This window comes from the organism of the source record quoted next, unplaced genomic scaffold (assembly GCF_019419815.1).
Source record: "Pyrus x bretschneideri cultivar Hongxiangsu unplaced genomic scaffold, Pyrus_bretschneideri_v1 Contig33, whole genome shotgun sequence".
Classification (NCBI taxonomy): domain Eukaryota; kingdom Viridiplantae; phylum Streptophyta; class Magnoliopsida; order Rosales; family Rosaceae; genus Pyrus; species Pyrus x bretschneideri.
The window spans coordinates 1,443,980-1,458,992 of NW_025999646.1; the positions used below are offsets into that span (position 1 = coordinate 1,443,980).

The following is a 15,013-nucleotide window of genomic DNA, read 5'->3' on the forward strand; positions in this document are numbered from 1 at the left end:
AAGAACCAAAAAAATATATATGTTAAAAAGGAGTCAGGTCAAAATTTAGCCAAAGCATTGGTACATATAACAAGTCTTCAACTCTTTCGACAGTCGCCAACTTGTGCATCCCAAGCCAAATGTAAAATTTAAACTTGGCTGGAGATGTAAAAAATTAACAATCTTTGAATCATGCTCTTAGTTGTATTTGATGGAAAGAAAATAAATTAGTATCATAAAATTTTCCACATTTCTCTCCCCACGCTCTTTTCCTTGCCCACAGAATTACTTTAGTTTCTCACATAAATGATTATATGATAAAAAGAAACTTAGTTGCACATGGTGCGTGAGCCGATTGATAATAATTATTAACATGTTATTTGTTAAGTATGCTCATCATGCCTTTACAATTGCATGGTTAAATTTTGTATTTAAAAAAACAAAAAAAAAAGGGATCAGCTGATGTTGGGAAGGCTGTAGAGGCATTTGAGCTTCTTTCTGCCCATTATCGTGTGATTCACAAACGCTAACAATCGAATTTAGGACGTGTGTATAGAATACCGGTCTAAAATTTGTTGCCAACCACTAAACCACCCGTAATAATTTATTGCAAGATTAATTTGATTAATCCCTTCATTTCCTCCTCTAATTTTATCATTTGATTTTGCCCTGATAAATAAACACAGTAATATTACTTCCAATCAATTCCACGTTCTAAAATTTACTTTTTGATCAAATTTTATCACCTTCGCACCATTCTTCATTTCTAATCAAGGAACAAGAATTAACAAATGACCTGCAGAAGGAGTAAATAGATATGTGAAAATTATTTGTCTTGTATAATTGGAAATATAAGCATGCTCTACTGCGCGAAAATTTTTGTCATATAATCGAGTATACATCACTTTACTAATATTAATATCTATCACATGACGAAAGACGTACTAACGGAAAAATATACGGTCGATTGTCCGAAAATCCTCTAAACATGCATGTAAGTTGACAAAAAAAGGCTTTTTAGCTAAAATGGTCTTTGAAATAAATAGATGTAATCCCTGAGTTTGTCCACCATCAATCATTTTGATCATTCCATAAAAAAATATATTAAATAAAGACCAAAATGACAATAATACTCTCAATTTTAACAAGCCAAATGATTTAATAAAAATTGAGGGTATTTTGTTATTTTAGCCTTATTTAATGAAGATTTTTCATGGAATAACCAAAATGATTGATGGTGGACAAACTCAAGAACTACTTTTATTTATTTCAAATCTCAGGAACCAAAATAAAGAGTTATGTAAATTTTAAAGATCATTTTAATTAAAAAGCCAAAAAAATAAAATAACATATTTAATAGAGCAACACATGATTTAACCATGTGATGTCAAAATTTCAATCTTGAGACCACGCACAGCAGCCAGCACAGAGGACAGAAGACAACCCGTGACCATGCATACCAATCGCCGATCGAATGTTAAAGAAACTTTTCTTTTTCCTAATAGTTCCCCCATTACAAGCCTCTCCCATTTTCAACCCATTCCACCTTCCAACTTCCCACTATTTCCAAACCCTTCCAAACTTTTCCAGCTCATCTAAGACAAAAGACAAAGAAACTAATTAATCAGTTTTAACTATGGTTTGTACACGTGAACCAAAGACATAAAAATACTTTAGTTAAAAGATGTGATTATGAGACGAAGGTTTAAGGCAAAAGAGGTAAATGAAGACCTAAGAAGATTTTGAAAGAGATTATAAGAAAAGATATGAAGTACTTAGAACTAACAGAAGACTTGATACAAAACCGTCTGCAATGGCATTCTAAAAATTCATATAGACGACCCCACTTAATGAAATAAGACTTAATTATTGTTGTTGTAATACGTCTAATACTACAATTTAATGGTTTGTATTAGTATTTTAGTGTGACTTACATAGATAACCATGATGTATAATATTTGTACTAAAATATAATATTTGTGTTAAATTCAATACGCATTGTGTGACTTAGTTCAAATTCCGTCTCTCATTATATAGTAAAATACTTTTGCATAAACAATAACAATCAACTTCAATATTTGATATCCTCAGGCTCTAACTCTAGACATGTGAACCGCCGAAGCCAAACCTCTCCTTCCTGAAATTCCAAATTATTTACTATAAAAACTCGCATCCCACACTTCGTTTTTCTCTCAAAATCTCAAATGGGTTTCAAGCTCCAAGCTCCGCTGTGCCTTGTAGCTCTTCAAGTTCTGGTCTTCTTCTCAGAAGAAGCAGAGTCAGCAGGGCACAGCCATGGCAGCAGCTTGAGAGTCCACAGGAAGCAAGTGAGCCGCTGCAATTTGTTCGAAGGCAATTGGGTTTTTGATGCTTCTTACCCCCTTTATGATTCTGCCACCTGTCCCTTCATAGATCCCGAGTTTGATTGCATCAAGTATGGCAGACCTGATACGCAGTTCCTCAAGTATGCCTGGAAGCCCGCCTCCTGTGACTTGCCCAGGTACATATTAACCCTTCCTGTATCATAAATTCTCCATGCATGGTGTTCGTTCAATACCATTTTCGTTAAATTATCGCTATGAGATAATCGAGAATTGTTATTAGCACTTATACAACACTCCTCCGTACTGAAATAGATAAAGGAGAGAGACGTGCATGATGACGTTTTTGTGGTTCTAACCAACAATAATTCTCTAAACACGTGTCTCAAATTATGTTTTTAGAATGAATATTAGTAGATTAGCGTTAACAACGTGGCTCAAACAATAATATTAGTTGTTTAATTATTATTGAAACAGGTTTGATGGGGTGGATTTTCTGAGGAGGTGGAGCGGAAAGAAGATAATGTTTGTGGGCGACTCACTGAGTCTGAACATGTGGGAATCGTTGTCTTGTATGATACATGCGTCGGTGCCAAATGCCAAGACCACCTTCAGAAAAGGCTATTCTGTGAACTTTGAGGTGGAGAGATTTTTCATACGCACTCTCTCCCTCTCTCTGCTCTTTCCAATTTCTCTCTCTATCTCTGTGCATGTGTGTGTCTTTCTCTCTTTCCAACATGTTCTGCTTTTTTTCCCCTTTTTTATTGTTTTTGGCAGGGTGGTTCCCCACACTCTGCTGTTTTCCACTGGTTTACTCGTTTTTTTTTTTTTTTTTTTTGGAGATTTGGATTTTATCCGGACTCAAATTAAGATTTCTATTTCTTAGTCATCTATATCGTGTGGTTAGATTTTATTTGATTTTTTTATTTAAAATTAAACTAAATATCACATGAAGAAAACTGATTATATGATGTACGATGAACAATTAGGATGTGAAGATCCTTAGCATCCCCATAAAGAGAATCCGAAAAGGATCCTTATCTATTTTTTTCTGAACAATAATTGACTACTCAAAGATGAGTAGGAACTCCTACTCAAAACTCTTAGTGTTTTAATCATAGAATTTTGTGCATATGATCAAAACCGTTTATACTATGAATGACACTGTAAAGATCATTTCTACAAAAAAAAAATAAATTAAAACTAATGTCGTTTAGTCAATCTATTGTAGCAAATATATAGACGGTTCGTAATGCTTTTACCAATTCCGTTCATTTGTTTTTAAACAGCTTGATGACTAAACGACTTTAGTTTTAATTGATTTTGCAGATGCGATTTTATAGGGTAAAACACGAAGTTTTATAGATTGACAACAAACAATTCTGAAATTTTTTTAATAGAAGTTCCTACTCATCTTTTAGTAGCTAAGTATTGTTCTTTTTTTCTACCATGTTGAGTTGTTTAATTGTGTAAACTTGCAATCATAAGTCAATCACGTATTGTCGTTGAAAAAGCTAGAACGTATAACAGTTTGTGATCTATATACCGTGAGTTGTGGGCAGCAAATCAGATGTGCTGAACAAACTATAGGTGAAACCAACAAAAGATTGTTGTGGGGTTTGGGTAGGGAAGAGAAAAAAAAGTTAAAAACAAACTTTCTCATCTGAGCAAACTATAGGTGAAACCAATAAACGATTGTTGTGGGGTTGGGTAGGGAAGAGAAAAAATAGTTAAAAGACAAACTTTCTCCTCCATTTTTCTTTTCCCTCTTTATTGTCCTCTGGGTTAGAAACATATTATTTTTCATGTATTTTTTCCCCTTGGTTTAAGACTAGGTAAATAAAAAGAAAAAGAAATAGTTTTCGTACAGCCATTTTCTCTTCACGCACGCTTTTTTTTTTCCTTTTAATATTTGAATCAAGCACTTTAAACGAGAATCAAAGGGAGTAAGTGTAAAGGAAGAAAACAAAAGTTTGAAGATAACTACCTAAATGAAAAAGCATATAGAAAACCATAGAACCTAACTAAGGATAAAACTCCGGGCACGTTTTGTTTGAATTTGATAACTCACTAAGTACTTACACATAGTTTCATACCCTTTCAATAGGAGGCTTCTCTACCCAAAAACAAAAAAAAAAAATTGTAGGAGGACTTCAATTTGCATCATATTATCTGTATTTTTTTTTTTTTCATGTTCTTCTACATTATTATTTATTTTCCACGTAGATCTTTAAAAGCCATGAGCTTTCCATGCTGTGATGAGCAACCAGCCAACCTGTAATGGACCGCTTTCATCAATGATCTTTCTGCAATGGGGTTTCAATAAATCAATTTATAATTGTTCCTCTTTTTTTTTTGGTCAAATTATAATTGTCCCTTGTTGAAATACTGTCCATTATCAAAATTATGCATGTGGGTGGCTTCTTGTAGTAATATGACTCTTTTGGAAGTGTTTTTAAAATGATTGAAAGCGATTCGGCGAAAATGTTTTTGGGTTCTAAAAAGCATTTAAAGTGCTTCTTGGTGTTTTTTCCAAAAAGCACTTTGTTTTTTTTTTTCAAAATTCACTTGCATCTTTATTAAGGAGTTGTTTCAAAAACATTTTCAACAGAATTGCATTCAACCATTTTTAAAGTCATTCCAAACGAGCTCTTAATTAGTTAAATGCATGGTTTTATAATTGTGTTATTTTGTGCAGGACTATGGAGTGACTTTGTTTATGTTCCGGACACCGTACCTTGTAGATATAGTCAGAGAAGAAGTTGGCCGTGTGCTAAACCTAAACTCCATCAACGCCGGAGATGCATGGAAAGGGATGGACGTCCTGATCTTCAACTCTTGGCATTGGTGGACCCACACCGGCAATTCTCAACCGTATGTTTCAACCCATTACCTTTTTTTCACTCACCCACTCGAGTGACTGTTAATCATTAATGAATACTGAGTGACTGTGAGTCGTTTATACATAGTGGGAATCAATGAATAGATTCTGAGTAACTATTAGCCATTGATGAACCCTGATTTTCCCACAATGCAATAACAACTCACTGAATCCGAGCATGTGGGCAATGCATTGTTGCTGAATGTGAGTTGTTCATGCATTTTGAGCCCTACAATGCATTAAACACCTCACAGACTCACAGGAAATACTCAAGTGAGTTAAGCATCGTCTATGACCATGAGCCGCTTATGCACTATAAGCAAAATGCATCAATGACTCATCACACCCACACGAGTGGGTAATGCATTGTGAATGGATGTGAGCCGTATATACATTGTAAGCAAGCCCCACAATGCATCAACAGCTCACAGCTCCCTACGGATGAGCGACTAAGATTAGCAGAACTATTGTTTTTCTGAGTATTGCATTTGATGATTGTATTGTGCAGATTTGATTATTTTCGGGATGGGACAGAACTGTACAAAGATATGGATCGTTTGACAGCATTTTATAAGGGGCTTTCCACATGGGCTAAATGGGTTGACTCAAATGTTGATACTTCAATAACCAAAGTCTTCTTTCAGGGCATTTCTCCGACACATTACCAGTAAGGAAAAACTCAGACTTGCAGATATAATTAACAGTGATTATGTCGCTTTAATCGTAATTAACGACGTCGTTATTGTGTTGAATTACCAGGGGACAAGAATGGAATTCGCCGAAGAAGAATTGCTTAGGAGAACTTGAACCGCTATCGGGATCAACCTACCCAGCAGGTGCACCTCCATCTGCTGCTGTTGTGTATAAGGTGCTGAGCACGATTACGAGCCCGGTTTACTTGCTCGACATTACAATGCTCTCGCAGTTGAGGAAGGATGCTCATCCCTCGACTTACAGCGGCGATCACTCGGGCAACGACTGCAGCCATTGGTGCTTGCCAGGGTTGCCTGATACCTGGAACCAACTCCTATACGCAGCACTCATCATGTGAATTGTGAAGATCAACACTGAGCTACAGTAGCAACCAATTTTAGTTTGGGAAATGATTCCTGCGCTCACGTTTTCTCCTTCAAGAGGGAGAAAAAGACGGTGCGGAAATCATTTTCCTCTAGTTTCCTTTCTTTCAGATCCACATCGATTGGTAAACGACAATAAGTGGTAGAATCAGTTGTAAATTGATTGTTTTACTGAACCAGAAGAATGGTTTCGAGTTCATAGATAGACAAAGAATAGATTCAAATCCGAATGAGAGTGTAAGTGTGGTCAAATTGAAGAAATGTACATGTGGAATTTTCCAGCATTGTGCTCAATATAATTTCTTAAAAGCTCTTGAATTTGTGAAGGTACTATACTGATACAACAACAACAGAAACACATTATTTTGGTTTGCAATTCAACCCGAAAGCTAAAGTGATTTCAAGAACGTTCACTATGTTCCAAATGGAGATCAGAGATAAACAAATAAACTAGATGACAAGCAAATATGAACACAAACTTAGGATTTTGTGAAGAAATCGTCGGTAGCATCATATATCTTCAATTCCAATTATTAATAAGCATACAAGACCAAGCATTCGGGGATTCGCTATACAATCATCAGCCATAAAAATGACAGGAAGACAGCTCTTGGCACAGAAAAATCAAAGATATGTTGACGGATACTGCTCTTCCTCTCACAGGCGAAGACACTGATGCACCAGCCATGACTCTCCTAGAAGGGTTCGGTATCAGTTCAAGATAACGAACTTGAGCAAGTCCACTTCAAAAGGACAAATCATTTGATAACAATTCTTATGTTAACTTCAACTATGGGATAAACAAAATACCAGTACGGGCAAGAAAGCAAAAGTGAACAAACCTTAAGAACACTCCGGTGGGGGATTTGGAGGAAAAAAGAAGCTAGTAACCAATGTAAACTGCTGCATTCACTATGTAACAGTCGTCAGTCTTATCTCCCATTTCTTCCACCAACACGCCACTTGAGCATATCAGTCCACCATCCACAACTTCAACTTTCACAATTTCTCCACTGCAATCAAGTTTTAAGCCGGATACAAGGCAAAAGTAATGTCAGATTAGAACTTGTGGATTGTGGTTTCAATGTGATTGCATTACACTGTATAAGATAAGATTTGAAAATCTAGAGAGGATAAACCAAATAAATTGGTTTTCAAGCTCAGCGAAGACTAAAGTCACTTACTAGTTACTGCTAATTCAATATTTTTTCTTAAGCAGCAATGTACATGCCTTGACTAAACCAAGTCAAGATTACAATCAACGAGCAAATAGTTGGATATATCCCTTAATCTACAGTATGTAAGCTAAGCACAATTCAAACTGGAAACAGAAGTTGGATAACATAGAGAATCTTTCCTCCATTGTAGGGGAATAATCCCGCTAGAAAGATTTCAGATAGACTGAAAAGCTTTCGAACATGGATTAGTACCAGCAATGGTCTTAATGCAATATGATTATAACCACTAAGAGAATCCGTCCTTATATTGCACAAACAGGCACAATTGTAAAGACAGGAAATGCTCTTTGATTACCCATGAAAGCTATCACTCAAACTTCGAAGTACACAAATTAGTAGTACAACTTGGTTAAGTTGAATTTGATATGTTTCAGGTAATGAAAATTCATTGATTTAGACTCAAAAAGTGCAGATACTCACTATGGAAAGACTGATTTGACCTTCTCGACATCCAGCGATGGTTGGAGTACACGAGGCACCCCCAGCTTGATCTCTAGCTTCATCTGCTCAAATGTCACACCAGGAATTGACCCTGCAGCAATTGAACTTCATGACTACTAATGAAACAAACTCCATTACAATCCTCCAAATACAACTACAATCATCCACCATGAGATAGTGTCATCAAGCACATCATCACATAAGGAGTCCTACTACAACAAATCCAATTTATCAAAACAGAAAATTAAACAGCAACGCATGTAGTAACCGAAATTCACGGTGGAGTATGCTAACAACTTAGTTTTCTTCTTCCTAATTTTCAGAAAGACATATGATGATACCTCTTCGAAACGCAGGGATTGAATTGGAAGTGATGGCATCTCTGCAAGCCCGCATTGCCGCAGACGTAACGTCCTGCCTGTTACACCAACACAATTTCATCAAGCTTCAAATCACCAGACCACTTTCTTTAACAAAAAGATCAAATTTTGATACTTCAAGTTTACCAAACCAGCTCCAAATTTACCTTTCCAAACTAACAAAAGCTCGAATTTTTACACTTCAAAATTACCAAATCAGAAAAAGCTCAAATTTTGATACTTGAACGCATACAAGTGTCAAATGGGCAATCATCAATCAAGGCAAAGAGAGATGAGAGAGTCAAATGATCAAAAGGAAGCTGACCCGTGTTGGTCGTAGCCGACGCCCATCTCCACGAACAAGAGCTTCATGGGCGACGCCGAGGCGGTGGTCTCGCCCTGCTGGGTGGCTTCCATGGCAGCTGATGCGGCTCTGATTTGGCGAGAGAATCGAGGGGTTCGAAGATGGGAGAATTGGGTTGGGATTAGAGTGAGAAGTGGAGGGAAGGAAGATGGTGATTGGTAGTTACTGTGAGAAGCAAACGCAGTAGATGAAGAAGAAGAGAGTGGCAGATTTAGGAAGAAGCAGGCCGTCATTTTTTCAGCCCAGAAAAAATTGAATTTTGTATTTGTTGCCCCGACATGATTCGCACCACCTCTCAATGGGTAAAAGCCGGCCTTTTTTTTTTTTAATTTAATTTTAATTTTAATTTTTTTATAATCAGGACGGGTTATCCAATAGCGGAAGGATCGTAAGTACATTTTTTTTTTTTTTTTCCATTTCTATTCCCAGCAGGATACTCAACGTTAAATTTATATAGACGCTCTGAATTAGGATTATCTTTCGTTCTATTTTCATCTTTTTCTTCTCGTCTTTTCACTTTTTATAAAAGAATATTGATGTGACTTAACCGTGATTGTTCAAATAGGAAAAGAGAAGAGGAGAGGGAAAAAAAAAGAGAAGAGAGAATCCTACTCCATACCAAATTAACACACTCCGAACTCGAGACATGCAGACTATTATCTAGTTATGTGACAAAGCATGAAGACATAATTAAAGTTGTCAGCTGATAACTGTAATTATAGAGATTAACTTTCATTTAAAAGGAATTTTACACGGAGTAGACATCCGACTTGGTATGAACGAATCAGAGCTATTGAAATATATGCCTTGACATTGAATGTGGTCACTGCTACGGCTACTGAGTCCTAAGAGGATGCAAAACATAAAAATCGAAGTGAATTTTTATTTCAGAAATGTTTTATTTATCGATATTAAGCATGCCTAGATAAAAGGTTTTCAACTACATATTTTGTAATAACCAGTCACCTTGTCTATAAACCCAAATTTGTATTGTTTACCAAATTGTAGCTGCATGTGTACAACCCTATCATACCAGACTCAGTTCAACACGAGTAAGATCCGTCTAAAATCGGGCACGTACCTATAGATCAGGCCGGGCTAAGTTTTTCATCGACAATCTGGTTGGCGCAAGCCAGTTTGATTAGGTTTGACCAAACTATTTAAACTAAACCGAACTAAACCGAACCAAACCATAATGAATTAATACGACAAGATCTCAAAGAATTGAAGTGAAAAGAATAAGTCGATCTTATTTGAGGATGACGAAGTTGTAGCATGACTACCTTGTATTACAAGCTATTATACATGTTAGTGAACTTCTGGAACATATTAAACCGATACCCAATCTAGCCGAGCAGGTCATGAGTAATAATAATAATATAAATACATAAATGCAATAATAATACCATATAGAAGTTCATCTTTACAACAAAAAACTCTCGGAGCAATTTCTGAAGCTGAGATTGCTACAGATTTAGCACGGTGTAGACCGGCATACGATTTTCTGCTGCTGCTGGTTCTGGCATTGTACATGGCACGATCTCACCTTGTCTCTCAACACCTGAAACGCTCTCATCGTTTCTGCATCGAATCCTCCGGCAAACTGCAGCGAAAAATCACAACACATTGTAAGAATGCGAAATACAGAACACAGTAAAAGGATCGATGCTGTTGAAGTGAGTGTTTTTTTAGTTACCTGATGTACGCGGAAGGCAAATCGAACGCCTTGAACTATCAGCTCTTCTTCTTCGGGACCACCGCCGACTATTTCAAGCTCGGCAGAGACTCTCTTCATGTACTTCATTGCCAATTTTACCGATGCCAACTTGATCTGCGATCATGTAAAACAATAATTCAGTTCCATATGTTTGTATTCTTTTCTGCTAACATAACACTTATGTGGCGTATTCTTGGAAGACAAATGATTTTCGCATTCACGCTTTCTCCTTCTGCGTATCCCTCTCTATTTCTAGCTTTTTGAATTGAATAAAACCAATGGAGAATCAAGGGACAAAAATTAACAATAGTATGCAAAAGGAGAAAACGCGTAGGCGCTACAGGGACTCTCCATGGATTATCTCTCACCTCACAGTTCAACGTCAATTTCTATGCCAATGTTTTACAATGTTAGCACGAAAATTAACGTTAAATAGCAGATCATCCACAAAAAGTCCCACTTTAAAGAGAATTCCTGAAGCATTTCTCTCCAATTCTATTCAATGGTGAGAATCCAAGCACGTTGAGGGGCAGTATCGAGACAAAACATATTATAATGTTGAAAATGTGGGAGTCTTAATAATTCATTTCCTTGTTTACTCCTACGAAGTCAACACTTGACTTCTTTACTCCTACCAAACATTCCGGAATAAAAAGTGAAGAAGACAAACATATGGTGGGGAGTTCTTTACTCCTACCAAACACTGCGAAATTAAAAGTGAAGAAGACAAACATATGGTGGGGAGTTCACATGTGCACATGCATGCAGGCATGGGATAGAAAATATTGAAAAATCTAGGTCTTATTTAATTCCAAATTTTTCAGTGTGGATAGAATACAGTCTGGTACTGCAAATGTCATAATACAACTAATTGCATCAGTAGACCGTGTCAAAAGATTTCTTCAGTTAGTCAATTATCTCCAAGATCTACAAGTATGTGAGTCACTGAAGAGTACCACCTATAGAAATCCATAGCCGATAATAAAAGATGATCTTGTGGGTGATTGATGAGACTTGAGAGAAACTTCGATGGAGTTAGGATGCTGGTACTATAACGGTATCTCAAATCAATCATGCGTCGTTACGTATTTTAATTTGTTCATGTGATAATGTAATACTTGGGATATCGCTACAGTGTCTTCCTGATGCATGTAAGTTCTCACAAAATTGGCATACAGTATGAAATATTGGAACAATGAATTACCTGGCTTACAAATTCAGAATCAAGCATCCAATTTGTAGGAATTTGGAAAACTTTGTATCTTTTAGTGGCGGATTCTCTCACCCGCGAGAGATTGTAAACCCCATGCTCCAATCTGTTCAAATTATTCCAACACTTTAAGCACATTACACTAAAATTGCCTATAATTTCCAAGAACAATACTAAAAGATGAAGAAATCTACTTACTTTTCCAGCAAAGCCTGCATCTTCTTGAGGGTTGGACCGCAGGGCTGGCGAGAATGATCAGGGAACGACGAGGCCTCAGATTCAAGCTTCTTGAGATCGCAATACCCAAATGCCGCTTCGCGCAGAGCATCCGCCTTCTGCTCCGGCCAGTCAAAGTGCTTCAGCACCGCTCTTTCATCCACCTAAATAAACAAAATCAATGTCAATACGGTATTCTTAACTACTCTAATGCACAGGAATGCGGCAGACATTGCCTTTACAAACTGGTCTAACTCACGTCTGCAAACCCCGATACTCGGTTAAGTCAAGTAATAACAGATTTACGAAATGGAAAATAAAATGTTACCAAGTACGAGAGCTCATCATCTAGCCACTTCACAAAAGGCACCACATCGTTGATGTCTGTAAACGCTGCGTTTTCGATTTCTTTTATCAAAAACCTTATGAAATCTCCCTGCGTTTCTACGTCCGTTTTTATCTGCAAATACAAAAAACACATCAATTTCACAAGCGATAAAGATTTGCCCCTAAACATGACAAAAATTACACCTTTTTGGCATTTAAACCAAAGCAATTCGAATTTGCGAATTGTCTTATCTATCAAGCAAACAACAAAATCCAAAGGAAAGGGCAAATAGGAGGGCCACCTATCACTGACACTGCAAAAAGGCCAGTGGCAAAGTCGTAATTTAGATAAAAACACAAGCTACCGGAACTTACAGCAAGCAGGTGAGCTGACCGGTTCTCGATCTCGCCGATCATGTCGCGGGCATTGGCGGTTCCCGTTGCGTCCGAGACTCCGCTGCCGGACTCCCTCCGTGAGTCTCTTCGCATCAGAGAGTGGTAGAACTCCACAACCTCCGGCACTCGCTTCACCTTCGCCGTCGCTGGCCTTAAACCTCTCGGTGGCGGAGGAGGCGGAGGTGGAGCCGCCTTAGACGGAGGCGGTGTCGGTGGGAGTGTGGATTTTGTCTGACTTGGCGGCGGCGGAGGCGGTGGTGGAACTGCATTCCCCTGTTCTGTTGAGGCCTTGTTTTGACCGTTGGATGTGGACGGCCTCGGCGGCGGTTTAGGAACCCTTGGGATGCGAGATCTGATGGTAGCCAGAGCCGACTCGGCTAACTCCTCCGAGTTACACCTCGACAGCCTCGGCCTCTCCGATTCCGGCTCTTCCCTCTTCGACTCGGAGCCGTCGAGCTTCTGATTCTCCGGATTTGTCGGAATGTCGGTGCATTTCACTCCCCTCTTCAGATTTCTGATCAGATTCGACCTTCCAGTGACCTCCATCAGTCCCTGAAATCTCTGCGACGACGAAAGCTCGTCGTTTTCAAAACCAATCACACGATCCGACGCCGTTTTCTTCAGCTCCAAAATTTCAGCCTCCAATAGCTTCAATTTCTCTTCTTTCTCCCTCCTCTCTTCTTCCAACGCTGACGTCACTTCGGCCACCTGATTTCTCAGCCTCTCGTTCTCCGCCGCCAGCTCCTCCACCCGCTTCGACGCTCTGTCAATCTCTTCGTCCTTGCTGATGATCTCGTTCTCCAAGACGGGGAGGATGGCGACCGACTCTCTCAGGAGCTTGTGCTCGAGGAGCTCCGTTTTCAGCCTCGACTCGCGCTCCCGGAGCTCCTCCACCAGGCGGAGAAGCTCCGTCACGTCCGGCGGCTTAGGCTGCACCTGCGCAGACGAGCGCGGGAAGTAGGCGCCGAAGGAGCGCGAGAATACCGCCCCCTTCTGCGCTGTCTTCCCGGAGCTCAGCGACGGCGACGGCGACTTCGAAGGAGTTTCCGGTTTTGGATTCGCAGGGTGATTTTTGTAGCCCCATTGCCACCCTCACCTTCCCAGCCACCATTGCAAAACCCACCTCTCTCACTCAACTACTCCGATTTCTCTCCTCTCTCTCTAAGAGTGCGGTGTTTCTCTCTCTGGGATTTGGGGCCTGTGATTAGCCTTGCAAAATCCTGTATACAGTGAAGGGGTTACTTACACGGACGTCCTTGTCTCTCCCTCCAACTTGAAGTTCGCGACCAAAATTTATATTTTAAATAAAAAGGAAAAAGGTTAAAGTAAAAATTAATTAAAAAGAGGCAAAGCAGAAGGCGCCGTTAACGAGGAACGGTCTTCTTTTCTCGGATCCAAATTATTTTTGACGAAAGTAAAAAATAATTAAGTTAAAAAAAAGGGAGCCCACGCGCGGGGAGGGATTTGGTAGGGAAATTCTAAAACATCGTATGAGTTTGCGAGGGCGTTTGGGGAAATGGCGCGTGGTACTGGGGTTGGTGTTTTAGTTGAGAGACGGTGAGATGGAAAGGGTGGGAAGATTTTGGAAACTAGAGTAGAAAGGTGCTTCTAACGGTCGGCTTTGTACGGTGTTTCTCGCCATAATCTCGCGGTATTTCCCTTGCTTTTGAGTTTTGTGTCTTCACTCACCTGCTTTGTTTTCCACGAGAAGTCAATGCAGGCATTTGGAGAAGGTCTAACTAACTTGTTACTGTGGATACATGTTTTAGCTTTCCTAGGTTGGTATGGAATATGGATTGATTTTTCAGTGTATCGGATTATGTTCTTAAAACATTGTAAAATTTATAGTTGGTATAAGATACCACTACTTTGTTATCTCGGTTTTTTGTAAGTTTTTTTTGGTTCTTTGGCAAAATTTATACGCTTGTGTGATGCTTGAGACTTACGAGATTGTAATTGAGTTCAAATGTAATTTAAAGAATTTAATTTTTTTTAGAGAGAACTTATACGTCAGAATATATTGTACAATATTTGTCTTTAGATAAGCTATATTTGTGTAAGTTTATCTTACAATGCCCTTCTCAAATTCGGATAAAGAAAGAGAGAGAGTGCATCAGATAGTCGATAACCGGCACTTTGATCTTCACGTCAAATCCTTATGATATAAATCTCAAATGAAATTGTTGTTATTGTTGTTGTAGTTCAATGCATACAACTCCACCAAACAAAATATAAGATTTTAGTTCAATACAAAAGAATTCACCAGCCATCAAATGAATGTGTACACAGTTTTACAAAAAGAAGATCACAGATAAAATTTGGAGGTTCATCAAACAAAGGTTTAACTTCGCTAATCTATATGCAAGTACATTATTATCAAAGCTACTGTGCAAATTAAACATGAATTCCCAATTATATACAAATCCTTTTATATATACTTTTTATTTTGGTAAACCAAAGGCTCAAAATAAAAACAAAATAAAAAATC

The 15,013-nt window shown here is 38.4% G+C and overlaps 2 protein-coding genes and 1 pseudogene across 4 annotated transcripts; 1 reads left to right on the top strand and 2 right to left on the bottom strand.

Moving 5' to 3' along the window:
* Positions 1-2,029: 2,029 nt before the first annotated feature.
* Positions 2,030-6,575, top strand: LOC103944116 (protein trichome birefringence-like 37). The gene is made up of 5 exons (XM_009354524.3): positions 2,030-2,479; positions 2,778-2,940; positions 4,999-5,174; positions 5,690-5,848; positions 5,941-6,575. The coding sequence occupies exons 1-5, from the start codon at positions 2,184-2,186 to the stop codon at positions 6,230-6,232; spliced, it is 1,086 nt and encodes a 361-aa protein (XP_009352799.1). The 5' UTR covers positions 2,030-2,183; the 3' UTR covers positions 6,233-6,575.
* Positions 6,576-6,725: 150 nt separating this feature from the next.
* LOC103944117 lies at positions 6,726-8,957 on the bottom strand. Of its 3 annotated transcripts, none has more exons than XM_009354527.3 (5): positions 8,621-8,957; positions 8,278-8,354; positions 7,916-8,027; positions 7,100-7,270; positions 6,726-6,929 (listed from the first exon to the last, which is right to left on the bottom strand). In XM_009354527.3, exons 1-4 carry the CDS (start codon positions 8,890-8,892, stop codon positions 7,141-7,143), a joined length of 591 nt encoding a protein of 196 aa, XP_009352802.2. In that variant the 5' UTR covers positions 8,893-8,957; the 3' UTR covers positions 6,726-6,929; positions 7,100-7,140. The 3 variants fall into 3 exon arrangements, with proteins under 3 accessions (XP_009352802.2, XP_009352801.2, XP_009352800.2); XM_009354526.3 differs by having other exon boundaries at positions 6,726-6,952; positions 8,621-8,956; XM_009354525.3 differs by having other exon boundaries at positions 6,726-7,000; positions 8,621-8,956.
* A 926-nt stretch (positions 8,958-9,883) lies between these two features.
* LOC103944118 lies at positions 9,884-13,786 on the bottom strand (annotated as a pseudogene).
* Between the last annotated feature and the right edge of the window lie 1,227 nt (positions 13,787-15,013).